We start from the raw sequence: 27,561 nt of genomic DNA, 5'->3' as shown, positions 1-27,561 counted from the left end.
AAAGCAATATCCCAATATTTAACAATAGCATCATCACCACCAACCAAATTAATGGAGCTTATCATGAAATTACAAAGAAAAAAAAAGTATATCAAGGTGATATTATTGGAGAGGGCAACGCAAGTAATATTGCCTATCATTCATGACTAAACTAAAAATTTTAAGATTCTTAAAAAATAAATAAAATAAAATAAAAATAAAAGAGTTTAAATTTAGTCCATTAATTTTGACTATAATTGTCAAATTAGTTCCTCATGTTAAAATTATTTTCAGTTTAGTCTATTATTTTGTAAAAAATAGTCAATCTAATTCTTCATCTAAATCTTTTAGTTAGTAAAGTTTTCAAAAAAAAAAAAAATCTTTTAGTTAGTAAACAATATCATTTAAAATGTTCTTTTTATTATTAAAAATTTAAATGAAAACATTCATAAGATGCATTATTTAAAAGATATTATTGTTTGATTAATATTAATTTTAAAAAAAAATACTTAAATGACTTCATGTACCAATAGATTTGGACAAAATAATTAAATTAACTCATTTAGTTATTTACTAATAGATTTTACAATTGAATTTTACTTCCTTTCTATCATACAACTTACATATATTTATCAAAATACATACTATATAGGAAGAACAATCAAAGTAGACTTAACCTTAAATGTGTACCAAACTCCACAATCATACATAAATTAAAAAGGTAATAGATTCAAGAAACCTGGCCTCCACCAACACCCCCCCCCCCTCTCTTTCTCTCTCCAAATACACTCTAAGCTCTCTCCTACAAACAAACAAAAGAGGAAAATTCCCTCTTTTGTCCCAAAAGTCATAGCACTCACAACTTTATTTTGTGTTTCACAGCAGAGAAGACTTAAACTTGATATTTATGTTAGTATAGGATGGGCTTAGTGCTTTAGATAGGGTTCACCAAACTATTGCCACAAGGAAAGGAATGAAAAATCAAAACCCAAAAGTCAATCATTAATTGACTTCACTAGGATTCAAGCCACCACAACAACAAATCTCTTCCTTGGTTTAAATTGGATCAGGTTACACAATCTGGACTGCAAGCACCAATCAAAGTCCAAGTAGTGCTTGAATTTGTCTGTGAGAACAATTTATCAACATGTCAGAAGCATTCTCACTAGTGTGAATCTTTCAAAGAGAAAAATCCTTCAAAGAAATCCATTCTTTAATATTGTGATATCGCACATCAATATGCTGGTTATATACTTAATTCTTTGCATAGTAAATTCCACTCCATCACAATATTGCACCAAATCATAGTAAAATACTAACTTAGAAAATATAAATTCTCTTCAACAATAATTTTAAAGGCTAAAGGCTACAATCAACCGCATTAGAGCATCCAACAAGCAGCCTTCCATTTTTTTAGGTAACTAGTTTTTTCCCCAAAAAATTCTTCTCCAACAACCTAGCTGTAAGCTAACTATTTTATGTATATAAATCAAAATAAGAAAAATACAGCAGCCAGCTTCTGTGGCAATTTAGATTGGGTATAGAAAATAGATAAAATACCACTGGTTTGGGAGGTCTTTAAGTTCGTTTGGTGGCTTACCATGCTTCACAACAATAGCTGAGGTGGTGTTAGGTTTGGATTTAGCTTCTATGTGCTGGCTTGGTCGAGTGTGTTGGAAAAAATACATAGAATAAAACTAATATCTGAATGGAATAGAGAAAAAAATGAGCTCGTTGAAAAGTATATTTTAAAAGGTATCTAGCAGAAAAAGATAAGTTGGTTAGCTAAAACTTGATCACACAAAATATGAAGAAGCTATTGGAAATGCTTCTTAGGCATCCATATTGAGAGACTAGCTTTTCCCCTGATTTATACAAGAGCAATTATATTACAAATTATATATATAGGCACATCTAATAATATAAAATAAGGAAAAACTAGTTTTAGAACATAAGATATCATTTGCATTCACTTTACCCAGTGCAGATGTAATACACGTAAATCGGCAACAAAAGCAAGTTGCAGAACCCCAATATTTTATATTTATATTTATAGAGAGAGAGAGCACTATATACATAACAGAACCAATACATTATAGTGTTTCCTGCTACACACTCGACACCAAAGAAGCTGCCCTTTCTTCAAAGAGTTCTTCCATTTCTACTTTCTTTTTTTCCACAAACGTTCGGCAGCCTTAGCAAAAGAGGAGCCACAAAAACCTTTACACTAGGTATCACCCTCAAATCAAGCTTTTGTTCTTCTTGAGTTTAAGGTTTATGTTCTCCATCTTGTCTTTACTAATTTGGATTAGATTCTTCACCGGCGCTGCTGGTTGCACATCTCGCATCTGGTGGCAGACTTGACATTGGCATAGGTACATTGTTCACAAGACCAATAAAGGGTATCATCAGCACTTTTGATAGAACCACCGGCTCGAGTAGTTCCCTTTCCCCTTCCACCTCGACCCTTACTGCTCCCTCCTACATTTTTTGTGCTTGTCTTGCTGCAAGCGCCACTGCTGTCCACATCTGACAAACCATTCTCTAATGCCCTAACTAGATTCTCAAAGTAATTCCTAGTCACACTGTTGCAAATAAATAAAGATAACAAGCTGAATCAGAGAAGACTAATGACATTAACTAGCCAAGTAATTGCAATGGTAAAAGCAGAAAGGGACAAAATACATGCATGCCAGAGCCATACACTTCAATAAATAACATTAGAAGTAACATCACACATTGCAAGAATTTCATATTAAGAAATTAACAAGAGAGAGAGAGAGAGAGAAGCAATAAGACAATCAAAGATCTATTCTCCATAAAAAAAGGAATCACTTAATCAACTTCTACATCAGCTTTCAAACACGGCAGCCTGATAGTTCCCAATGCAAGGTTTACAAGAATGAGCAAATATATCAGGCAGCAATACCCAAACCACCAAGAAATACAAGCACATGCCATCTCTATCCTACCTAAATTCCAGAACAAGAAACTTTCCAATGCTATACCCTATTTCTAGGGCTTAACTCCAACACACACACACTCTAATAAAGCAGAACCAGACAGAACACAGTTCGGACATCTGGCAAAGTGCACTCACTAGGACAGTACATCTGGGGCAGCTTGGACTGCCCACTACCATTCAAGCTTATAGATTTGGTTCTTGACATACTTCTATGCATCTTGCAAGGTTTTGATCTGAGCATTTATCACAATATTTCTATTACAACAAACTCAAAGCATATCACAACGTTCCTCTTAAAACAAACTCAACATTTTCGAAGTGGCATGAAAAAGCAAAAAAGAGGGGGAACACAACAACAATAATAACAAGCCTTAGTCCCAAAACTTTGGGGTCAATTATGTATCCTCAACAAACTGTTTGGAGTTGGCCGCAAATATTTTTATCCACCATCCTATCATATCCAAAATCATGCTCTCCATTACTTAATCAACATGCACTCAACAACAATAACAGCCTTAGTCCCAAAACTTTGGGGTTAGCTATGTATGCTGGAGTCGGCCACATATTTTTATCAACCATTCTATCATCAAAATCATTTTCTCCATTACTTCCTTAATTAATATTCCATTTTTTACTACTACTACTATTGTTATTATAGGTTTTCATAAAATAACTAGGAAAAGGAGGTAGGTGTGGCAGATTGACAAGAACATCACTTTATCATAAAGAGAGGAACACCAAAAAGATATTTAAAGGAGACGACTCAGTGGTCTGGCAGTGATGTGGCTTGAGATACTTCAATCTTCTAGACATTTTGCACACTTCCATCTAAAGCTTTTAGCACAGTATTTCTTTTTATAAATGCTCAAAGCATGTCTTGGAACCATATTGCTAGAACAGGAGAAAGCATGAAAAATAAGATAAACATGAAAAAAAAGGGGGGGAACGTTGTGCAGAAAACATACAGGGAACACGAAGGAACCAAATTACTACAAATAGAAGAAGAAACTTGCGGATAACCTTTTTTTCTCTTTTAGTTGCAAAAACTTATAGGAATTGAGATAGAACTAAAACATGTCAATAAGACAAAGGTATATGACAAACCATCGTATGCGAAAACAAAATGCAGATTGTAGAGATGATCACAGATGCTTCTAAGAAATGTCAATAAAAAAAATTCATACAGCTCCATTCGTTTCAATAAAAGTATTTATGAAAATATAAACAAGTAAAAAAATAGTCATTAGAAGTGTGCGTTTGGAACGCATGTTTGCATTTCGCTAAAAAATAGTAGGTCCCATGCACTGTTCACAGGACCCGCATGTATTTTTTTCAGGAAAAAAAAAATTAAAAAATTAAAAATAAATCCCACGGCACTATTCACACATTTAAAAATTATTTTGCTACATTGTTTTTTTTCAGTTTTCAGCAATAAGCGGTATCCAAACAGACCCGAAATGTGAATTAAAATAAATGTCGCTTTCACCAATATTTGTACACTATATACCTCGTAAGTCCAGCTAGCTTTGTACGGAAGTCATTAAAATCGGTTGATGGTTTGCTGTCAGCACTGAGGAACTGTTGTAGTTCCTTTTCTGCACATTGATGAAGCCTTTCCAGACCAGACTCCGCCTCACCTGTAAAGTCATCACAATTGTATGAAGACCACGACAAATAAAAAGAACTCTTCATATTTAATTATTATACTTTTAAGCAATACACATATACCTTGCAAGTACTCAAAAAACTGCTTTTTACCATGCTCAATCTCAGGTAGGTAGAACCCATATGCATAGGTCCATTTCAGCACTCGCCTACATTCAACTATCTACAAGCATGCAACAAAAACACAATGCATATTTCCCATCATTACAGGCCAAACCACCACCTTCATATCAGTGCAACTACTACTATTTTAATTTCAAAATTATATCAAATAAAAAGGGAGATATTACTAACATACGACAAATGGTTCCCCCAGGGTATGCTATCACACCCTACTTGGGTTTAATATGTCCAGTCAAAAAGAGAAAGTCTGGGTCTGATATACTAAACATAGCCATTGGTACTTAGAAGAAAGGAAAAAAAAAAAAAAATATATATATATATATATATATATGGGTAGAAGGATTGTAGCTATCTTACCCAAAAAGTCAACAAAATGCATATGAATTGTTTATATGAAGGTTAAAATATTTTGTCTTGATTCCTGGAGAAACAAAAAACAAAAAATGTTGTATACATCTAATCATGAGCACAGAAAGTACCTGCATCCAGGCCTCTATAATGAATTTGAGCTGAGACTCAGGTGTACACTGTAGATCACTAAGCTTCTCAAGCTACCAAAAACAAAGAAATTAAACAAGTCATTATACAACCTCCAGAAGCATTTACAATCACAAGGCCACTAAAAGGTCATCAATAAGAAAAGGTATAACTAAAAACAGACAATTGTGTGTTGGTTTTTCTTTTTATTTTTTTATTTTTTCCCCTTTGTAAGCACTAAGCAGTTTTAATACACTGTTCCACAATTCAGTAATTCAATCAACAGCAGATCTTTTAAGCCATGAACCACTAAGACATGGAAGAACCTGCTGTAAATGATCTCTCCATATTATAAGAAAATATAAAACATAGTTTAGAAATAAGGAGGATAAATTGATGGTTAAATCAATCAGCCAGGTTATTCATTTTGCAAGGAAGTTCTCAACAAAACCTATTCATCGGAAATTGAACCCTTGAAAAAGTACACTTGCTTATCATATAATTCCTTTTAATGTATTTCTTTATTATTAAAAAAAATACATAACTACAAAGAATTCAGTTTTTTTTTTTTTTCCCGAAGTGTAACTATAAAGAAATCATAATAATTTCTTTAAATTATTTTTCTTTTTTATTAAGTAAAGATATAACTATAAAGAATCTTTATTTTTTGGATTCAGAGGTGCTTGCCATGAAGTATTCAAGTTGGCAATGCTGAAAAACATAAAACATATCAAAAAAACTTTCATAAAAATTATTTCAATTAAAATGGAGATTCTTATCTCATACAGGTCTACATAATAGTATATAAAAACACAGCAACACCGTCCACACTCCCAACCAGACACACAAAAATAAATAAATAAATATACACACACATATATCAAGTGAGAGAGAGAGAGATAGCACTTACATGCACAGTTTGCATTTGATGTAAATCTGCCAAAGCTTTTTGCCTCGACTGCCAAAAAAGAACTTTAACATTGAAGACTATACAAACCAAATCTATTTAACGATATTAATAAAAGCATGTCCAGTTACATGCAACATTTTCAAAACAAGGATGACAAAAAAGCTGATGAACCAAACCACTTTGAGAGACATGATCACTTTCTTCTTCTTCTTTTTAAATATCTCGAACAAAGTGGTTTTAGTAAGGAGTGATATTTTTTTTTATAAGTAATAAGAATCATATTAATCAAGAAGAAAAAAACGAATAAAGCAAATACAAGGTGTTCATGATGGTGAACACAAGAAAAAGTGTACATAAGAAAGTTGTTTTTGCTTTTACAGTTTTACCTATCAAAAAAAATTTGGCACATAAGAAAGTTGCTCGTTGAAAGCAATATACCTTGTTAACAATTTCCCCAATTTTTTTTTTTTAAAAAAACTTTTAAATAACTAACTACGACAATTTTTTACAATTTCTACATATCAGATCTACAATATACCCAAATTTTATTTTTTTTTTTTTTTTTAAATCCTTTTCTACATAAATTGTCTTCCCACTCCTATTTTTTTCCCCACTACTCCTTAACCATGATTTTTCAGACAGTAGCTTTCTGTTGGTTTAGAGGTTATTAAGCTTCCCACTCTTGTTATTAAATGGCCTTTAGAGAATTGTATGGATCATTCTTAAAGAAACAGGTTTTGGTGTAGTTATTCTTTTAATAACCTTTCTATTAAAAGAAAGAGAAGGTATATATCACTCCTTTTAATAACCTTTCTATTAAAAGAAAGAGAAGGTATATATCACTCCTTTTATCATTGAGTTTCTTTCTTCTCTTAGAATTGTCCCTTGATCTGTTTTTTCTATCTTTGTTGTTGTTTGTTACAACATTATCTAATTAAAAATAAACTAATGTAATTTGCCTGTTCTTGGAAATTGTTTAATTAAAAATTTGCTTGTGCAAGTGTATTGCTTTTTATACCTCACACCTTCAGCATGAATCTGGAATAGGACTGTATGCATGTAAGATTAATTGTTTACATTTAAAGAGAGAAAAAATGGGAACCACCACCTTATTATTGGCAAAAAATACAATCTCCATGAATTCATAACCAAACACAATTACATTCGGTGCAATTACTTTTTCAATAAGAGTTTCAGCATAAAACCAAACACAATTTTTTAGAAGGAAAAAAAAAAGCAATTTGTCATTATGCATTTTTTAGAATGCATTCTACTGGACTGGAATGACTGGACTGGAATGCATTCTATCAGTAGAGATACAAAACACTACCTAAATCAAGTATTCAACATGTATTAGTTAAATTTGAAATACACAAGGAAGACTAAACAATGAACTGTGGTAAATTTTGATAGACAGAAGTACTAAAAAATTTCTTAAACTAACAAACAACAAAACAAATGCAAGGATCCATTGCACATCATAAGAAACAGAGATAAATTCAAAAAACTTATAAATTATGTATACCGATTGATTGCTTGCCCAACGTTCATAATAATGGGTGTATCTCTCCAAAGAATTCTTTGCCATTTCTCTTCTTCTCTCAGCCTCATCATACTAAAAAGTGCCAATATGATATTTCACAGGTAAGAAAGAAAATATTAGTTTATCACAGATGATAGCAAATTATCACATAGATGTCAGAAACACTAAAGTGATGTTTGGATTAGGAGAGTTTTGAGTCATATCGTCCTGTTTTCATAACTCATGATCCAAAATTGGCGGGGCCCACGGAAGAGCACTTGTTTGGACTCCGTGACTCATGATCCGTGATTCAGTTTTCATCACTCAATTCTCTGATTTTTGAGTTATGAGTTATGGAAACTAAAAACACATTTTAGCTGTTTTTAGTTTTCATAACTCATAACTCAATGGCATTTTTGTAATTAAACATATATAGAGGGACCCACAGCCGCAACTTTTGACTTTGACTCTTTTTTTTTATTCTTTTCTTCCCCTGCATCCGGTCTTCTTCTTCTTCCATTTTTTTTTTTTTTTGTTCACTGGTTCGGTCTTTAGTTCCTTTTTTTTTTTTTTTTTTGTCTTTCTTTCTTTCTTTCCTTCTTTTGGGTTTCTGGGTTTCTTCTTCTTCTATTTTTTTTTCCCACTCCGTTCAGTGAGTTTGGTTTTTTTTTTTTTTTTTTTTTCACTGATTCGATCTTCAATTCTTCCTTCTTCTTTTTTTTTTTTTTTTTCGGGTTTCTAGGTTTCTTCTTCTTTTTTTTTTTTTTTTTTTCCATTGGTTTGGTGAGTTTGGGTACTGGGGTTGAAGGAAGGAAAAAAAAAAAAAAAAAGTAAAAGTTGCACAAGGTACATGTATGGGACCGACAAATAGTTGAAAAATATTGAGTGATAACAAGTGAGTGATGGTGCCAAACGAGGTGGGGTGTTTTAAGTGATGAGAAATAAGTGATGAAAACTGAGTGATGAGTGATGAAAACTGAGTGATGAATGACCATTTTTTTAAACCAAACAAGGCCTAAGCTATCCACTGAATGAATGACCAAACAGAAATCTTTAACTAGCTCACCACTCCCTCTTGCTTGGCAACCTCATAACGGTTACAAGCATAGAAACCACCTGTCCTCTCACCATGATCAGCCCATGCACCTAGGCATAGCCTGCATTGACATTAAATGAAGTTCACATGCAATTACATTAAAACGCATCTAAATAAAATGCCAATGATTTGTAAACAAATATAGGAAATTCTTATAATATAATATAGCATGAATTCTTCTACGAACGCAACAAAATCTCATAACCTTTGTACAGGGGGTGTTACATTTTTCATAAGAATGACATATTTCTAAAATAGTAAAACATTCTTTATGGCTCTTACCAGCAAAATTCAAATTTACAGGGAGGTGTGCATGTCATATGCATGCATCCTTGATTCTTTTCAATTGGCCTCTTGCATTTTGGACATGGCTTAGAATTTGCTAGTATCCTGAGTTACATCAAAAAGTGGCATTGGGCAGCATTAGTTAGAAACAAATCAGCAGTTCCACTATATTTTCACAAAGCTATTTAAACAAAAAATGAAATAGTAGTAATTAGAGAATAAGTAAACACATCTCTAATTGTCAAGGAATGTGCAATATAAAAAAGCAAATCAAGAGGCAAGAAGGCAAAACAGTCTAGCTCAGAGTGGCCTCATATTCATGCAACTTAGACCTAAGACCCATTAAAACAGAAACTAGCAGTGAATTGATTTGGATACTATGTTTTGGAAATGAGAACTCCACAGTATACAATCCCCTCTTAAGTAAACAAACAGTATGCAAGGTAAGCAACCTTGTCCGTTACTGTTCATCAAATTATAAAAAATTACAAAGCGAAAAACTCCTCACTACTGATATGTTTTTAAAATGCCCAAACTAGCCCTGCATTCTTTTGTGGCAATGGATGGGAGTACCATGGGAAGGTAACTCAAAATGGAGGAAAGGATAAATCTGTTCCACTCTGTTGAAAAGTAAATGAATCTTTCCCCAAATACCTTTCAGTCAAAAATAAAATAGGCTGAAGGACCTTCAAAGCATATCTCCATGATTCATCATTGCAAAATAATATGCTATCATGATTAAAATGACCATGACATAAAAGAAACGAACCCCAATATGGATTCTAAATACAATTGAAAAGAAAAGGAAAAAAAAAAAAGTGGGGGGGGGGGGGGGGGCGGGGGCAGGCAGATGATTACAACAACAATGTTCCACTCACATCCATTAACATAAGTAGCAACTAAAAACAACCATCAAACAAGATTATCTAGATGAAATAACGAGAGGCTTGAAAATGTCATCATAAAACTAATACAATACAAACCATTAGAGTAGCTAGCAGAAATCCATCCATAATGTCCTGTTTTAAATTCAACAAATTGCACTTGAAAATCAAATTCCTAAATGACTGTCATGTCAAGTAGAAAATCTATAATAACAATAACAACCATCAAAACCATTTAGCACAATAACCACACCAATTGTTATTTTTACCCAAGGCTTTGCCATATTCATACTTAAGTTTCTGTCATTCCCAAGAGTTTCTAACACATGTTTAAGTAAGAGAATTACTGTCATTCAGCTTTTTTCATGATCAATTGACCATGATCCTTTAAGACATGTAACAGATATATCATAGTACCCTCACACAATCACACTAGTGTAAAAACCAAAATGAACCCAACAAGAAAAGAAGCGGCAACTAGAGAAACAACGCAGGCAAGAAAACCTCTCAACAAGTAACTGAATACCAAAAACTAAGTCAATATTTGTAGTCAATGAACACTGTAACCCCTGCACATATGATACATAGGCAACCAAATATTTTTAATAGGAAACAGCTGAAAACTGCCAATTATCAGGATGACAGGAGAAAAAAAAGTGATACCTATATCCAAAAGATCCAGGTAGCATAATCAAAAGGAAGATAAGACATCAGATGCTAAAATATAATTTCTACCAGTTCATGTTTTCAGACTCAGCACTATTCTTCAAAATCCACTTTGCAACTGTACCACAGTCCACCGGCCGGTGAGCTTCCTCTGTGCACTGCAGATCCACCAGAATGAGTTTATTGATCTAGCATGCGGACCAATTCCTATAGAAACTAGTTATTATACCAACATTTACAAGCACGCCAGAAGAAACTTACATTCCAGCAAAAGCCATATGAGCAGAAACAAATAACATCATAATTCCCATTGCCAGCCTCAAAATTAACTGCGTACTCACAACCTGGAGCAGGACACCACTTGGTCTAGCAATTTTGGGGCAGAAAAGAAACATAGTAAGAACTCTGGGAAACAAAGAAGAAAGCAAGAAAATATGATCTAATATACCATTAACGACTAATGACCTAAAGGTGAACAGATGACTAAACATATGGCTACCTACATAACAAGCACCAATATCAGGGTTAATGCATGCAACAAAGGAATAACAGCATGCACAGAATTCTAAAAATTCAACAGAAAAAATCAATGCATGTACAGAAAGCAGAGGAGGGACACAGAGAAAGAGGGGGGAGGGGGGGGGGGGGGGAGCGACAGAATGGCCTGCTATATATGTGATAAAGCTTTAACTATACATGTACATGAGATATTTAAATCTAACAAAGTCAGGCCCTAGAGATAAAAACATAGGAAAGCTCCTGCTACAACCCACTTAATGGTACAAAGCTAGACAGGATATCCAAAAGCAGATCCAACAATCAAAAGAGACCAACTCATTGTAGAGAGGATTTAAGATATATATATAGATCCAAACTGAACAGACGCAGTGTCTTACTCCACAAAGTTGAGGTGGAGAAGCAACTCTAGCCAAAGTCCAATACTACAAGGAACATTAAAACAGAAACTTCAACATCATACCCCTCAAATTTCTGCACATTCTCCTCTCTTCAAATACAACACATGTATGATACAAAAGGGAACTATATTCAAATTTTCATCACCACAATGTCTTCCAAACTGCCCCTTCCAACAGGCCAAGAATCAACAACCATTTTAGGCATAATCCACAAAACTTAAAATCTGCACCAGTGACCAAAATTCCCTAGCCATGCCACAGTGAAAAAGTGCATGATTTGCTCTCTCCACTTGATTTACACATGCAATACCAATCACTATTTTGTATGTTTCCTTACATCATCCATTGTTAAAATCTTCACCAATGCTGTTGTACAAGCAAAGAAGTGCTCCAGCCTTCCAAATTCTCCACAGAAAAGGATTACTTCCCTCCAATCTTAAAGACATAAAACAAGATTTTAACTTGAAAGTCATGACATCTAAAAGGCCTTCAAATCGTTTTATCATCAACCCCCCCCCCCCCCCCCCAAAAATACTTCACCCTTTCAGACATGGGTAGGATATAACACAATAAGAAAAGAAAAAGAAAAAAAAACTGAGGGCTCAAGTTCCCAATCTTGCAGAGCTCCAATAAAAGCTTGGATTCCAATGGAAATCTCCATTCAAGTCACCCATATATATATTTTATGAACACTAATGGGTAAAAAAAAAAAGGCACAACTTCAAATCACAAAGTGAACTAACATTTAATAAAATTCCATAAATTATGATCCTAATGTCAGGGTCTCAAATTCACTACACACCTTCTTACTGTCTTCGATATAAGACCTAAGAAGGTAACGGCAGTACTTCTCCTTATCTTCATTAGATGCCAATGAATTAATCATATCTTGACCAACTGCTGCACCACAAGATGGATCAGGACATCTCAGCATCAAACATCCAGGACCATCGTTAATGGATGTGCTGATGTACCCTAAAAACATACATAAGATACAGCAGGAAATAAGATATAAGCAAAATCCTCAAATCAACAATGCATGGAAATATTCAAAATGATAATCCAAAGTAGGTTGAATTTATCCTTTACTTTGGATAGATGAGTGACATTTATTGATTGTCTGAATGGTTTTAAACATATATCCTTATAAGGCGTGCATTAAGCAAGTCATATGGGTTACATGTCTACCACCTACCACAAATTGGGATAAATAATTTAAAATGAAAAATAAAAGGTAAAATTACAATCCCGACCCAAAGTATTGGGAAAAGACAGAAGCCACTGATCTTCGAAATAAATCCTGACTTCATTATTGGTTTTTACTTCAGAGACTTTGTACATTTTTCTAAACAAGACTTTTGGCTTTAAATCACAGAAGCAACAATCCAAAAGCACTTTTTAATAGACTCACAAACAAGATCTTGATGTGGATCAGGGGTTGAGGATATGGACAACTTGTTTGAGGTGAGATCAAATTAATACTGACTACAAGGAAGACAAACACACGTTAATGGATGTTGGTTTGGTGAGGAAAGACAATATGTGCAAAGGGAAGTTAGGTTGATATATATTTAAAAAAACAAATACAAGAGACCTAAAAAAAGGAGGGGGGAACAAGCAAAGGAAAAGGCAAGTTTAATGGGGGTAAAAAGGCAAATTAGTATTAGTTATTAACATTGTAATTACCCTTACTCTGACTAGGACAGTCAATGCTATTTTTGAAGCAAGAGGGAAGTCTTTCTTTTCTCCACACCTCAAGGAAAGGAAGAGCAATCCCCAATAAAACTATATTTGCATTTAAAAAATGGACAAAGTTTTTGTTTGGAGGAATCTCCTCCCATCCACTACGTGGCAATTTATAAGACTATCCACGCGTATTATTTAAACAAATCACATGACTCATTAAAAAATTCATGTGACTAAAAGTACACATGGATGTGGGTTGGATGAATTTCCCACCAAACCAATTTGGAGGTAAACTTTTTCCTTTAGGAAAAAAAAAAACAAACAAACATGTACAAGACCAACATGGAAACACAAACATAGAACAAAACCATTAAAATATTCCACAGTTGTACAGTCTTTTAGACATAACATTGAACAAAACTTAGTGAATTTTTAAAATAAAATTACTAAAAATGGTTGCAAATGTTGATAACCTTAAAAACTACCAAGTTGCACTTATTCAAAACAAAATTTGAAGATGCAGCTTACAATGCAGTTTAAAAACACATTAAAAAAAAAAGGGTATCTTGGACAAACCTTCCCAGCATGTACTACAAAAAGGATGACCACAAACAGCTGATTTAATACTGTCACGAGGAAAGGTGTCAAAACAAATCCCACAAGTAAGCTGCCATGAATACAAACATCATATTACAAGGGATTCACTGACATCAGAATACAGAGAAGATAACCAAGCACATTATCTACATAGCTTACTTCTCTAGCATTGGGTAATCGAACAATTGGCTCCTCCAACAACCCAACGGTTTTACGAACTCGATCTTCATCAGCAAACCATGCATCATGTACTTTACTAACACTCCTGCAATACCAATTTCTTCATTAACACCAACATACCAGAAACAATTGTACTCTAGAGTCCCATCATGCAAAATGCAGCATCCTAAGTTGCAAAATTTAAAATTCCTAATTATAGTTTCCAATGTTACACTTTACTCATACAAGCCAAAACTTACTTATTAAAAAAAAACTACATTTTACACATATATTAAGAAAGAGATTGGTTTACAGAAAAATGAAACAATTCAATGTCAACTACAGGTGACAAGCATGAAGAAAGAGATTGGTTTACCAATTAAAGTGGCGGAGTAAGATGCTAGAAGCAACTCGAGATATGGAAAGAACGGTAGATACTCTTGTGATATCATCCTCCTGACGTTGCCGTATATCAAATTCCCTTAAGATGGTAAAGTTTTGCTGAAACAAAATACAAAATGTGTAAAATTCAGAAGACAGCCAAAGCAACAGCTAAATATAGCATGAAAGCTTAACAGAAAACAGCATCACTTAGTTTCATGGTTATATGAGTGAAGATTAAACATTTCCTAAAGGCCAAAGTTCCAATAAGACATGAAAGTTTTGACTAAGTTCAAAGTTCATGATCTAAAATGCACTTTTTGGGCTTCAAATTGTGATTTTAAGCTGAGTGACTAGCCAGTAAAGTTGATGTGAGTGTTTGATAACTAAAAGAGATTATGGACCCATTTATTTGCCAAAAATCACTTTTAGCAAAAGCACCAATTTAACAGTTTCTCCAAAATTGGGACCTACATGTTTTCAAAGGTAGAAACATGCATTCATCCTTCAATTAAAGGAAATATGACAGAAACAACTTTACAATTTTGCATATTTTATGTACAAATAACATAACATAACCACAAAGCTTTTTATACACATAACATAAGATTCAACTCATTCCTTCTGCTCTCTTCTCCTTACTTTTCTCAGCAATACACCTGAGCTTTAAGAAAACCATAACCACTTTAGCTGGCATTAAGCACAATTAACTACAGGTTTCTTTCTTCTAGGACCTAGGACCAATATGATATGAATCACAAAATCAATAAAATTACAATTTTCTCGTAAAACCCATACAGAACTTCAAGGTAATGTTAGGCTCAGTTGAGTGTAAACTTAATTCTACCATTGCCCAATATACAAAATATTCATTATTTAAAGAGGTGATTCGATAGTTAAAATACAAAATATACATATATTAATTTACGCATCTATTACCACACATTCCTAAGCATTTAGTTCTTTCTCTAAAGGTTTTTTCACAGTGCCGGCTCTAACTATAGTCCATTAAGCTACTGCCTAAGGGCCCCAAGATCCTACCTAAAACCTTAACTATCATATTGTTAATTTTCAAAATTAAAATCAATAAAATCCCACCTAAGATGCACTGTCTCATAAGAAAGATTAAGTAGATCAATCATTTTATCAATTGAAAACTAAATGATAGTAGAAGTTGAATAAAAAAACCATTATTAATTTTGCATCTCAAAAGATGAAATAAATTTTAAATAAAAGAATTATAATATTGAAAGTTAAATATATTCTTTAAATATTTGATATAAGAAAGAGTCTTTTTTAAAATTACCACCTTAGGCCTCAAATTTTATCAAGCTGGCCTATTTCACACAATTAGGAAACCCTAAACAACATAACACATCATTTTCAAATATGTTTCCCCTACTTTCCCTTCAGTTTACTTCACAACCGAACAAAACTTTAATGAAACTAATAGTCTAATGCTAACAACTTTAGCCATAGGTTTTAAATAAGAAAAAATCCAACAATCAAAGGACCCAACTTTAACTTTCCTACCTTATTCCCAAACATTCTCCCCAACCAAATACAGGTTCACGAAAAATGATACCATCAACTTTAGCCATAAATAGGCATTTAGTAAGAAAAAATCACATGACCAGAGGACAATATGACATTCCTACTTTTTACCCAAACACACTCAGCAATTAAGCACAGCTTCAAGGAAACTAATACTATCAACTTTAGCCTCTACCTTTCTCCCCAAACATTCTCAGCAACCAAACACAACTTTAAGGAAACCAATACTCTCAACTTTAGCCATAAATGGGATTTAGCCCAACCAAAAAAAAACCCATGATCAAAGGACCCAACTTTGACATTCCTACCTTTTTTCCCAAACATTCTCAGCAGTCAAACAAAACTTAAGGAAACTACTACAATCAACTCTAGCCATAAAAGGATTTTAAACCCAAAAAAATTCCATGATCAAAGGGCCCAACATTTACTTTCCTACCTTTTTTCCCAAACATTCTCAGCAACAAAACACAGAATTATTTAAGGAAACTAATACTATCAACTTTAGCCGTTAACGGGTGATAAACCAACAAAAAATCCCATGATCAAAGGACCCAACTTTGACTTTCCTACCTTTTTTCCCAAACATTCTCAGCAACAAAACACAGCATTAATTAAGGAAACTAATACTATCAACTTTAGACATAAATCAATGTTAAACCAACAAATTATTCCATGATCAAAGGACCCAACTTTGACATTCCTATCTTCTTCCCAAACGTTCTCCACAACAGAAAACGGCTTTGAGGAAAATATTTCTGTCAACTCTAACCATAAATGGGTGTTAAATAAGAAAAAATCTCATGACCCAACTTTGACTTTCCTGCCCATTTTACCCAAACTTTCTCAGCAACCGGAAACAGCTTTGAGGAAACTAATACTATCAACTTTTGCCATTACCTATAAACAACCCAAAAAAAAAAAAAAATCCATAGACGGGTTTTAAGCCAACAAAAAAGTCTCATTATCAAAGGACCCAACTTTGACATTCCTACCTTTCATCTCAAAGGTTCACAGCAACCAAACAAGGCTTTAAGGAGACTAATACCTTCAAATTTTTCCATAAATGGGTTTTAAACTAACAAAAAATCCCATGACCAAAGGACCCAAATTTGACATTACTACCTGTTTCCCAAACATTCTTAAGTGACCTAAGGAAACTAATTCTATCAACTTTAGCCATAAATGGGTTATAAAGCAACATGAAATCCCATGATCAAAGGACCCAACTTTGACTAGCCTACATTAGTCCCCAAACATTCTCAGCGACCATTATCAACTTTTGCCATAATTAGGTTTTAAACCAACAAAAAATCCCATGATCAAAGGACCCAACTTTTATATTCCTACCTTTTTACCAAACACAGCTTAAGAAAAGTTAATTCCCATGATTAAAGGACCCCACTTTGACTTCCTACCTTTTTCCTTAACATTCTCAGCAACCAAACAGAGCTTAAGGAATCTAATACTATCAAATTTTGCCATAAATAGGATTTAAACCAGCAAAAAATCCCATGATCAACCTTGCCCCAACCTTTTTTCCCCAAACTTACTCAGCAACCAAACACAGCTTAATAAAAAAAACTAATTCCCATGATCAAAGGACCCAACTTTGACTTCCCTACCTGTTTTCCCCCAAACTTTCTCAGCAACCAAACGACAACACACTAACACGAATTAAACAATCAAGACATTGAATTCACATAGAGAAAATGAGTGAAGAATTGAACAACAACCTCAGCACGACGAGACTCGAAATCAATGGAATCATCAGCATCGTCCTCAACAAAGTCGAAATTGGCATCATCATCGTCATCATCCTCATCTTCCTCGTATTCAAGCTCGACATCCTCGTCGATATTATCGTACTCGCCGCAATAGTAATCCATGGGAGCCTCCTCCGCCTCGCCACTGTAGAACTCGTCATCTACGGACTCCACATCGTTGGCGTCGTGCATATCGTCCTCGGAGTCCATGGAAGAAGACCTAAAGTGAGAGAGAGAGAAATGGAGGATCGGAGTGAAATGGAGAGGAAATTAGGGTTTTAAAATGGTGATTGGTTGGAGAGAAAAGAAGAAGAAAAAGCGAGAGAGAGAGAAAGTTCACGGTTTTTATATTGGTTTAATGGGTTTTGTTGAAATAAGCAAAAAAAAAGGTGAGAGATTTGAGAGAGACTTTTGTTTATGTAGAGATTTTCTTTATGAGTGGGCAGGCAGGCGCAGGAGTGAGAAATCAGGAAAGGTGAGTTTAGAAGAAATGAGAAAAAGACATAGCGACCATTGTTGCAAGTAAATATAAGGGGCAGGCAATTTTTCCAAAATTGAAATTACTGTTTTTTTTTTCTTTTTAAGTAAAATTTTTTTTTTTTTGAGATCAAAAAATATTGTTTCTTAGCCACGAAGAAAGGGTATGGACTATATTTGGGTAGGAAAAAAAAAAAATGGTCCAAGCATTATCATTGTAGGCCTAATAGTTTTATTTTAAAATTTTACTATCATATGGTTTTTGTTTTTGTTTTTTTTTTTAATTTTATAGTTCGAGAATGCATTACTTAAATCTTTGATGTTTTTGTTGGGAATAATTTTTAGGTACCCTCGGAGTATGATGAATGGTACTTTCTCCTCTCACAATAATGGTAGATTTACTCATTAAATTTATAGTGGGATCCATCATAAATATGAGAGAAAATAGCACAATTTTACTATACTCGAGAACTACCTAATTATTTTCTTACCATTGGAAATCAAAGGTGTCAATTGAGCAACAAAATTCTTAACCATATATTAATGGGGGTTGGTGGGTGGCAAACGAGACTATTAATTAAGTTGACTAAAATATTAATTACAATTATGTATACTTCTTTTATATATAATTCAATAGCTGTGATAATTAGGTGGAGGATTTACAAGATTTGTAGTTATAGTTATAAATATTTTTTGGAGAAATGTTAACAAATGTCTTAAGAACATTGGTTAGGAACTATTTTTAAAAATGTTTTTTTATGGGAAATGATATAGTAAATAATATTGTTGACAATTTTTTATATTTTTTAGAAAAGTTGTGTTAAAACTTTCCTAATATGATTTATTAACAATTGTGCTAAGGACACCCATTAACTTAACCCTATTTTTAAAGTATATAAGAATATTTCTAATTTAAATTATTAAATTTTATAAAGTACAATTTAATTCATCCATGCACTCTCTAAATTAAAATGGGACAAATTAATTTCAAGTATAAACTACAGAAATTTCATTATTTAGGGTAGGTTCCAAATCATATACTATATTCCATTAAAAAAAAAAACACAATCAAAATTTAAATTGTAGTTTCTAATTACATCACGTGTCTAATTCAATCTTCTTAATATTAGTGTCAAGTTACTCATTCATAAAACTCAATGTGAAAGCTTAAATAATCACCTTACCCACCTAAGTAAAACCACTTAATTATCACTATTGCTTACAATCTCATTATCAAATAACCAATTTTTATTTTGTGGTAATGATGAAGATTAAATAATACTCCATATGCTAATGGTTATAAAAACAAATCAAGTGCTCACCGACAATCTGAATTGGGCTCACTAGTATGCTTGCTTTGATCTCATTTAAACGAACAAAGCTTGAGTTCACATTTAAAACTCTATTACTTTAGTTAAAAAATGATAAAGTTTAACTACAACCTTACTCAATAAAACAAACATTATTACATATTTTGAAAATCTAATCGTTAAATTACATTTACGCTCTCAATACACATGTCAAATTTTATGTCAATTGGATATTATTTACTGTATGATTTATAAGCTTATATTTTATGCATAATTTTAAACTACACAAACTTGCAATTTAAACAATTTATTGATAACATAGTTTTTGATATTTAATTTTCTAGAAATTTTGCAAGCATTGAGAATATAAAAAGAAGATGTAATTTAATGGTGGATTTATCAAAATTCACCTCTAATAAAAAGATATTGAATAAGATTGTAATCTAAAAACACAATTAATTTTATAGCTAAATTTTGCCTTCAAAAAAACCATTAGGAATTTAAGAAACCTTAAGATGGAGCAAGTACTAGAACGAGCAAAGGACCAATACTAGGATTTTGGATTACCAAAATGGAAAATCAGTTGACATAAGGCATCAATATATTTTGAGTTCTAACCAAAAACAAGCAGCCAAATGGGGGAAATTACAAGTGAAGAAAGACCCATTAGAATGACAGATGCAAAAGCAATATCATCAAAGGCTCTAGGATCAGAAAAAATGAACGAATAATATACAAACAGAATGTCCAAAGTACCAGTTCAAGCTCTTAATAAGAAAAAAAAAATTCAAGCTCTTGAGCTTAGGTTCCCTCCAAATTTCATTTTTCACATGATTTTTTTTTTTTTTTTAATTATAACTTGCATTGCATAACTCTATCTACACTTGCATACAAATTAAGCTGAGAGTTTCAAACTCATCCTAACTTATCTCCAATGCCCTCTACTTCCTCTATAATTAGAGGAGACCCCTCATTTGCAAAGCACATTGAAATCCTTTTGATTTTGAGAGCTATTGAAGGAAGAATATGTTGCCCTTACATTCAAAAGCACTAAGGACATTCGATCAAGGTCATTCCTTGAATCCAACATAGCACGCAAGTTTAAATTTGTGCTATGTCATGATGATTGCGATTGATGATATGGGATGAACCTTTTAACATGATAGATCTATTTAGGGTTTGTGAAATAAACTCATATGCTCAAAACTTTTTCAAAATCCTAAATTTTTAATTAGTTTTCATGACAATAACATGTTGTTTTATTATTTCTATGACATTTTTGGATTTCGCTTGCATGACATGAATCCATGACTACTATATTCTAGAAAACCAGTTCACCGAGCAAAATAGGTGCCTAACACCTTCTCACTCAATAATTTAACATCCGATCTTAGATAGATCAATGGTTTGTAAATTAGGCTTTATCAAATATGTACAAACACATTTTTTGGAAATTGATGTCAGCCATAGTCAAATTTTTACATTCAAGATCTTGCCTTTTTGTTATTCTCAGTTCCTCTGAAATTCTACCAAGTTTTCCTCTGCAACTCTACTGATTTCACAGATAGGAAGGCTTGCTGCTAGAGCCAATAATGTTTCCTCTATTCCATATCAACCACGTCGTCACTCATCATTGCAAACATTTCAGGCTGTCTGTACCTCCTTCATAATAAGTTCCAACACCAATCCTAATATAATATCCCCTTCACAATTCCCAAACAAAGAAAGTTCATAATGACTGTTATCCTTTACAGAGCCAAGACCACCATATATCAAAATAACCTACCAACCTTTTCTGTTTCCACTGATTAAGTATTACTGTATTACACTAAATAAATCAACTAACACAAGCATCAAGACTTTTGTAATTCAACTGATTAACACCTCACAGTAATTCTAACAGAGACATTTAGGGTTCTTCTCCCCCAATTATCAAAATTTAATAATAATAAAAAGTATATATAAATATACATGTTGTTGATTCCTAACAACTATTGAGGTCCATTATAAAATAAATAGTGAAAGTTCTCTTAAGTTTTTAGAGACTTTTGGTTAATCGAAGTAATTTTTCTAAACTTTTTGAAATTCTTACCCCAAAAAAAAAAAGATCCCTTCGAACAAATTATGTTACTAATATTAATATACTTAAGACGTGCTACATTGTGAAAACGTGTCATACTATGTGGAACACTTGTATTCCTTTGGTATAGCCACAATGTGTAAGATAAATATTCATAATGTAGTACGTGCACAATACATAATAAAAAAAATAACATATAAACTAAAGAAAATATTTTAATAATGTAATAAAATTCAATTATAAAATAGATGGTGAAAATAAAATAACGGGAAAATATTTTAAGTTATATGATGAATTCACGCCATGTAAAACCAGATTTTTTTTTTTTTTATCAAAACCCAAATATTATAATTGATTATAAAATAATTTGAAACAAATAATGAAACATCTTTTAAATTTATTGAAACTTTTGTTAATTGAGTTAACAGATTAATATTTTTATTTTTATTTTTGGTATTAGAGTTTCACTTAAAGTAAATTATGTTGATCATTTTGATATACTTATAATGAGTCACGCTTGGTGAGATTATATTGTGCAACTAGTAATAATTACATGAAGTCGCATGGTGCAACTATAACATGTAAGACACAACTTTTATTATTATATCAAAAAATCATTATAAATTATTTAAGTAATATAAAATAAATAATGAAAATTATTTTAAATGTTTAGAAATTTTTAGTAATAGAATTTCAATAATATATAAAAAATAATGATAATAAAAAAGAAGAGAGCATCTACTCCTTTTTTTTTTTTGGGTTGAAGGGAAGAGAGCATCTACTTGAAATAATCATTGACACAATTTTTATTATATAGCATGAAATAATATATAATGATGATAAAGAAGAAGAGAACATATGCTTCTTCTTTTTTTGAGGGTGAAGAGAACATATGCTTGGAACAATATTGACACCATTTTTATTATATAGCATGATACAATAAATATGTTCCTTTTTGTTAAAATGTGCATTTTAATGATACAAAGTCCTTTTTTTTTTGGGTTAAATCTCCATTGTCTTTTTCATTATACCAAAATATCAATCATTTTTCTTTATATATAAATTTTTGATTGCCCCTCTTTCTCATTCCACCAATCCACCGTTTGATTGTCATTTCCTTCAATGGGACAACTTTCTTGAGTGTTGTTCCCATCAGTAAGCTTTGGCTTATAGTGTGTAAAAATCCCAAAATATTTTGTGTCACGGTATGTGTTTGGTGAAATTTCTTTTAGATATTTGACGTGTAATTCACACTGTCTCGATGTGTTAAGCTTGTCCTTTGCTTTTTTTTACACTAACATGGACTAGGCCAAACAAGTTATTGGTGCATGCCTTATTTGAAGGTTTAATCAATGAGAATGGATTACATATGCCAGTGGCTAGCTAGCTAACTGATGTTCCCAATTTATGAAAATTTATAGTGATTATCTAAAAGATGGCTAAAGGCTCATGAATGTTTGTGGTTGTCAACATTATTGAAACAAAAATGGTGAGTTTGCAGGAGACAAACCTTAGTCTCACTCAGCTGTATAGACACAACCAGGCTTGCCATTGTAGTCAAATACAAATTTCCAATAAATTCTTGAAAGTATACTTTTCTACCATGTTATAACTATGGAATAAATAATTAAAAAAAAAAAAAAAACTAGATAATGCAAGAAGAAAAATCATAGAGCACTATGGGAATGTATAATATGTTTTTTTTTTAAAGATACTAGAAATTCTGCTCCTAAGATCAACTATAGCAAGGAATTTTTTTTTTAAACTAAAATGGGTTTCAACCATTTACTCTAAATTTATATATATAGAAATTGGTTAAGGCTTCGTTTGTTTTGGCTTCAAACTGATTCCGGAAATGATTTTCCGGAAACGTGGGTGTTTGGTTGTTACTTCAAATTGAGTCAAACTGAAAAGCATTTCCGGGTTGACCGTAAAATATAGCCAAGACGGTGGAAAATGATTTCCGTTTTCATTTTCACTTCAAATGATTTCCGTTTTCATTTTCACTTCCAATGATTTCCGGCCTTGGAAAATAGAAGAGAGAGAGAGAGAGAGAGAGAGAGAGCAAGAAGATCGCCTTGTCAGAGCAAGAATACAACCACATCACATCGGAGCAAGACGATCGCACCGCTCTGATTGTTCAAACCCACCCTTGTCAAACCCAGTCATTGATCATCGAGATCGTCTCGCTATTTCCGGACCACGCACAAAGAGAGAGACAGAGAGAGAAAGAAGAGAGAGTAGAGAGATCGTTGCACCACCGGCGAGATCGTCTCTTCATCGTTCTCGAACCCACTCGCACCAGATCGCCAACGAACCCACTTGCACCGCGCCGATCGCACCACGCTGACGAACCCACCACTCCGACAAACCCATTCGTCAAACCCACCACTCCGACGAATGGGTTTTCTTTCACTCAGATTGAGTCATTGATGAATTTTTTTTTTGTTGGGTTTTGTTTGGAAGCTGAGAAAATGTGAGCATCAAGTAGAAAATGTGTTTTCTCTATTATTTTCAAGAATACAACCAAACACCAAAAAATATTTTCCAAAACATTTTTTGGAATGCAACCAAATACTTGAAAATATTTTCCTTTCCCGAAAATATTTTCCTTTCTGGAAAATATTTTACATCCAACCAAACACAGCCTAAGTACGTTTTTTTTTCTTTTTCTTTTTTGTGTGTGTTTAAAAGTGTCCACTAATTATTTGGGAAAACAACTATAGGAAAGAAAGAACATGCAAGTGAAGGTGAACTCAACAAGGATGAAGGAGATCAACAAAAATTGAAATCTTCTTCATTTGTTTTTTTTTTTTAGGGAAATCTTCTTCTTTTGTTTGTTATTTAATTTGGTTAAAATATACAAATTCAAATAAAACATAGAGATATACTTCTATCAAGTAATGATATCTAACCATTTGATAGTGCCTATTATTCTTTCTTCTTTTTTTGACAAATAGTGCCTGTAAGGACTCGTTTCGCAGCCCAAGCCCAAGTTGTAGGATCTTGGCCCAGTGAGTCCAGTACAACGAATTTGTAGAGAGTGGGTCAAAGAACTAGGGTTTAGTGAGTTGGACAACGACTAATACTGAATTAAATGACAATCAAACATAGATAAGAGATTCTGATATCAATGGACTTATAGTCCGAGGAGGTCTCACTTTTATAAGTTGATCGCAATTGGGTACAAGTGCAATTTAGATTGCTACAATGTTTTCTCTGATGAAATTTATGATCATTTTCTCATGGGGCGTAAATGCACTTTTAGTCCCAACATTTTGACGTTTTTCCATTTTAGTCCCTACATTTTATTTTTTCCACTTTTAGTCCCTAAAACCAATTTACGCTTTCCGTTTTAGTCCTTGAAACACTGTTCTGTCACTAAATTAATGGAAAGACTGACGGATTAATAAAATATTATTAAAAAAATTATTTAACATTTTTTATATGCCAAAATTAAAAAAAATTAATTACTCAATTTTAATTTAGAACAAAAAACAAAAAAAAAAATTTATTTTCTTTCAAACAAAAATTTTACTTTCTTTTAATTAAAATGAATTTTTTTTAATTCCAATTTTCTTCTTTTTTTTTTCCAGAAGATCACCACCGAATCAAACCCAAGCAAAAGAATAACAACCTAGCAAAGCAAAAGAATAGCAACCCAACAAAAGAACATTATTACTTAAACCCATATCAAACCCAGCAACCAAGAACACAAATCTAGCAACCAAAAACTCAAACCTAGATCACAATAACACAAACGAAAAAAAAGAAAAGAAATAGAGACCAAACACAAACACAGACCCAAAGTTCTTCGTGTTCTTCCCAGATCAAACCCAGCAACCGAGAACACAAATCCAGCAACCAAAAACTCAAACCTAGATCACAACAACACAAACAAAAAAAACAAAAAAAAACAGAGACCAAACACAAACACAGACCCAGATCACAAATAGAGATTAAACACAAACGAAACCCAAATCACAACCCAAGCCAAAATCATCAGCAGACCTAACCACCGATCCATGTTCACAACACCCACATGCAAGCCTCCAAATTTTCCCATTGTTTTCACGCCATCAAGACCCCACGGCCTCCATGATCAAAACCTCGAAGATCAGCCTCTTGATCTGCTCGCCGCTGGTCAATATCGGGCTCCAATACTGAATCGGTGACTGAGTTTTGTACAATGGAGCCATAATTACACAGAAATAAACTATGGGTTTTCTTTCTAGGGTTTCATACACCTAATCAACAGACCTTCTTGATGGGTTCGATGGGTCGATGGCAACGGAAACGGCGACGGCAACGCAGACCTTCTAGGGTTTCTTTCTTCTATGGCAATGGTGACCTCATCATTGAGTCTTGAACGAGTTCGACGGCGGCGACCTCATCACTGAGTCTTGAAAGAGATCAGAGAGAGTTTGGGTCAGTCAGAGTTTGAATCAGATCGGGGTGAGGAGAAAGAGAGTTTGAGAATAGAGAGAGAAAAGGGTTTAAAAGTTGAATGTTCTTCTGAACAAAAAAAGAAGAAGAAGATTGGAATTAAAAAAAAATTCATTTTAATTAAAAAAAAGTAAAATTTTTGTTTGAAAGAAAATAATTTTTTTTTTGTTTTTTGTTCTAAATTAAAATTGAGTAATTAATTTTTTTTTTTAATTTTGGCATATAAAAAAATGTTAAATAATTTTTTTAATAATATTTTATTAATCCGTCAGTCTTTCCGTTAATTTGGTGACAGAACAGTGTTTCAAGGACTAAAACGGAAAGCGTAAATTGGTTTTAGGGACTAAAAGTGGAAAAAATAAAATGTAGGGACTAAAATGGAAAAACGTCAAAATGTAGGGACTAAAAGTGCATTTACGCCTTTCTCATGGAGGGTCTCTCACATTATATAGCTCTCTTTTAACCATCTTGATCCTACACTTGTTGATCATCTGAGTTCTTACTTGAGTACTTATCCCATCAGACACCCTTTTTGACTTTCTGTGAGTTGTGGTAGCCAAGGCAGCACTGTTCAGAGGTCTTCTCCACATAAATACGGCCCGAAAAGTAGTTGCAGTGCATTTAATGTGATGGTAGCAGTTTTTCCTTAGATATTTTTGGGTTTCCTTCCTTCTCGTATGTTCATGAAGCACGTCCCTATCATTGGAGTTTCTTGAAGGATCACTCTAATTGCTAGAATACATACTTAAGCTGCATTCATTATATCCGAGGAGGAGTTCCTTCTCAGACCACCTTCCATTCGTTCCTTACTCATGAGACTTTAAATTGGAATCCCTAATAACTATTTGTCCCTCCTCGAACCATTCAACGTCCTCGAACAAAGCCCAAGGCCCAATATATGATTTTGGGCTATTATCCCTACAATAGCCCCTCAAAACTCTGGTTTTTCTCTCTCATCCGAGGAGAAAAAGTGGGGTTTTGATTTTTAAGAGACAAGACCAACTGATTCCTTGATTCACACGTGCGGGAGTGCCATTTTACGCACCTCATAATTGTTACTGACGTTTCGAAGCCCGCGAAGTGTCATTAATTGCTCTAGGCAGCGTCTTGTCCCCCGCATCCAACAGTGACACGTAGATCCAACAGTTGACATTTCTTCTAGAATTTTGGGCAGGATCTTTCCCACTCATTTTCTCCTTCTATATAGAGCCTTGAGGGAACTCGTTTTCTTCTTTACTTCACGAATCTTCAAGTGCTCCGGAGAATCCCAGCGCTCCAACTCACCAAACACTATAAATTCCTAAGCCTCCATAACTCTTTCCTTAAGAAATTTTCTAAAGATCTTTTCTAAAGGATTAAGATTAGCACACTTACTTTTGAAAGTTTCTATCTCTCTAAACTTTCTTTCCCTTCTCAGCCAATCTCCTCAACTCGTTTTTCTGTTTTTTAGGATATTTCCTTTGTGTCACCTTCGCTTGCTTCGATGGGTAGATTTAAACACTTAATAGATTCTTCGGCCGGTATGGAGGGTTTTAAGGCCAAATACTATATCCCACAAGGAGTAGGCCTACAATATTGTCCCCCAAACCGTGTACTCACAAATAGAGAGGTGGGTCAAA

The 27,561-nt window shown here is 33.3% G+C and overlaps 1 protein-coding gene across 1 annotated transcript; it reads right to left on the bottom strand.

The window, feature by feature from the left end:
• Positions 1–1,863: 1,863 nt before the first annotated feature.
• LOC115962830 (probable E3 ubiquitin-protein ligase ARI7) lies at positions 1,864–18,118 on the bottom strand. The gene is made up of 15 exons (XM_031081703.1): positions 17,600–18,118; positions 14,308–14,432; positions 13,932–14,037; positions 13,752–13,842; positions 12,292–12,464; positions 10,834–10,938; positions 10,642–10,730; positions 9,020–9,127; positions 8,708–8,798; positions 7,645–7,734; positions 6,120–6,167; positions 5,212–5,283; positions 4,673–4,772; positions 4,452–4,581; positions 1,864–2,564 (listed from the first exon to the last, which is right to left on the bottom strand). The coding sequence occupies exons 1-15, from the start codon at positions 17,837–17,839 to the stop codon at positions 2,297–2,299; spliced, it is 1,836 nt and encodes a 611-aa protein (XP_030937563.1). The 5' UTR covers positions 17,840–18,118; the 3' UTR covers positions 1,864–2,296.
• Positions 18,119–27,561: the final 9,443 nt, after the last annotated feature.

This window comes from Quercus lobata, chromosome 10, assembly GCF_001633185.2.
Source record: "Quercus lobata isolate SW786 chromosome 10, ValleyOak3.0 Primary Assembly, whole genome shotgun sequence".
NCBI lineage: Eukaryota > Viridiplantae > Streptophyta > Magnoliopsida > Fagales > Fagaceae > Quercus > Quercus lobata.
The sequence above is the reverse complement of the archived record's forward strand: the minus strand, read 5'-3'. Positions and strand labels throughout refer to the sequence as shown.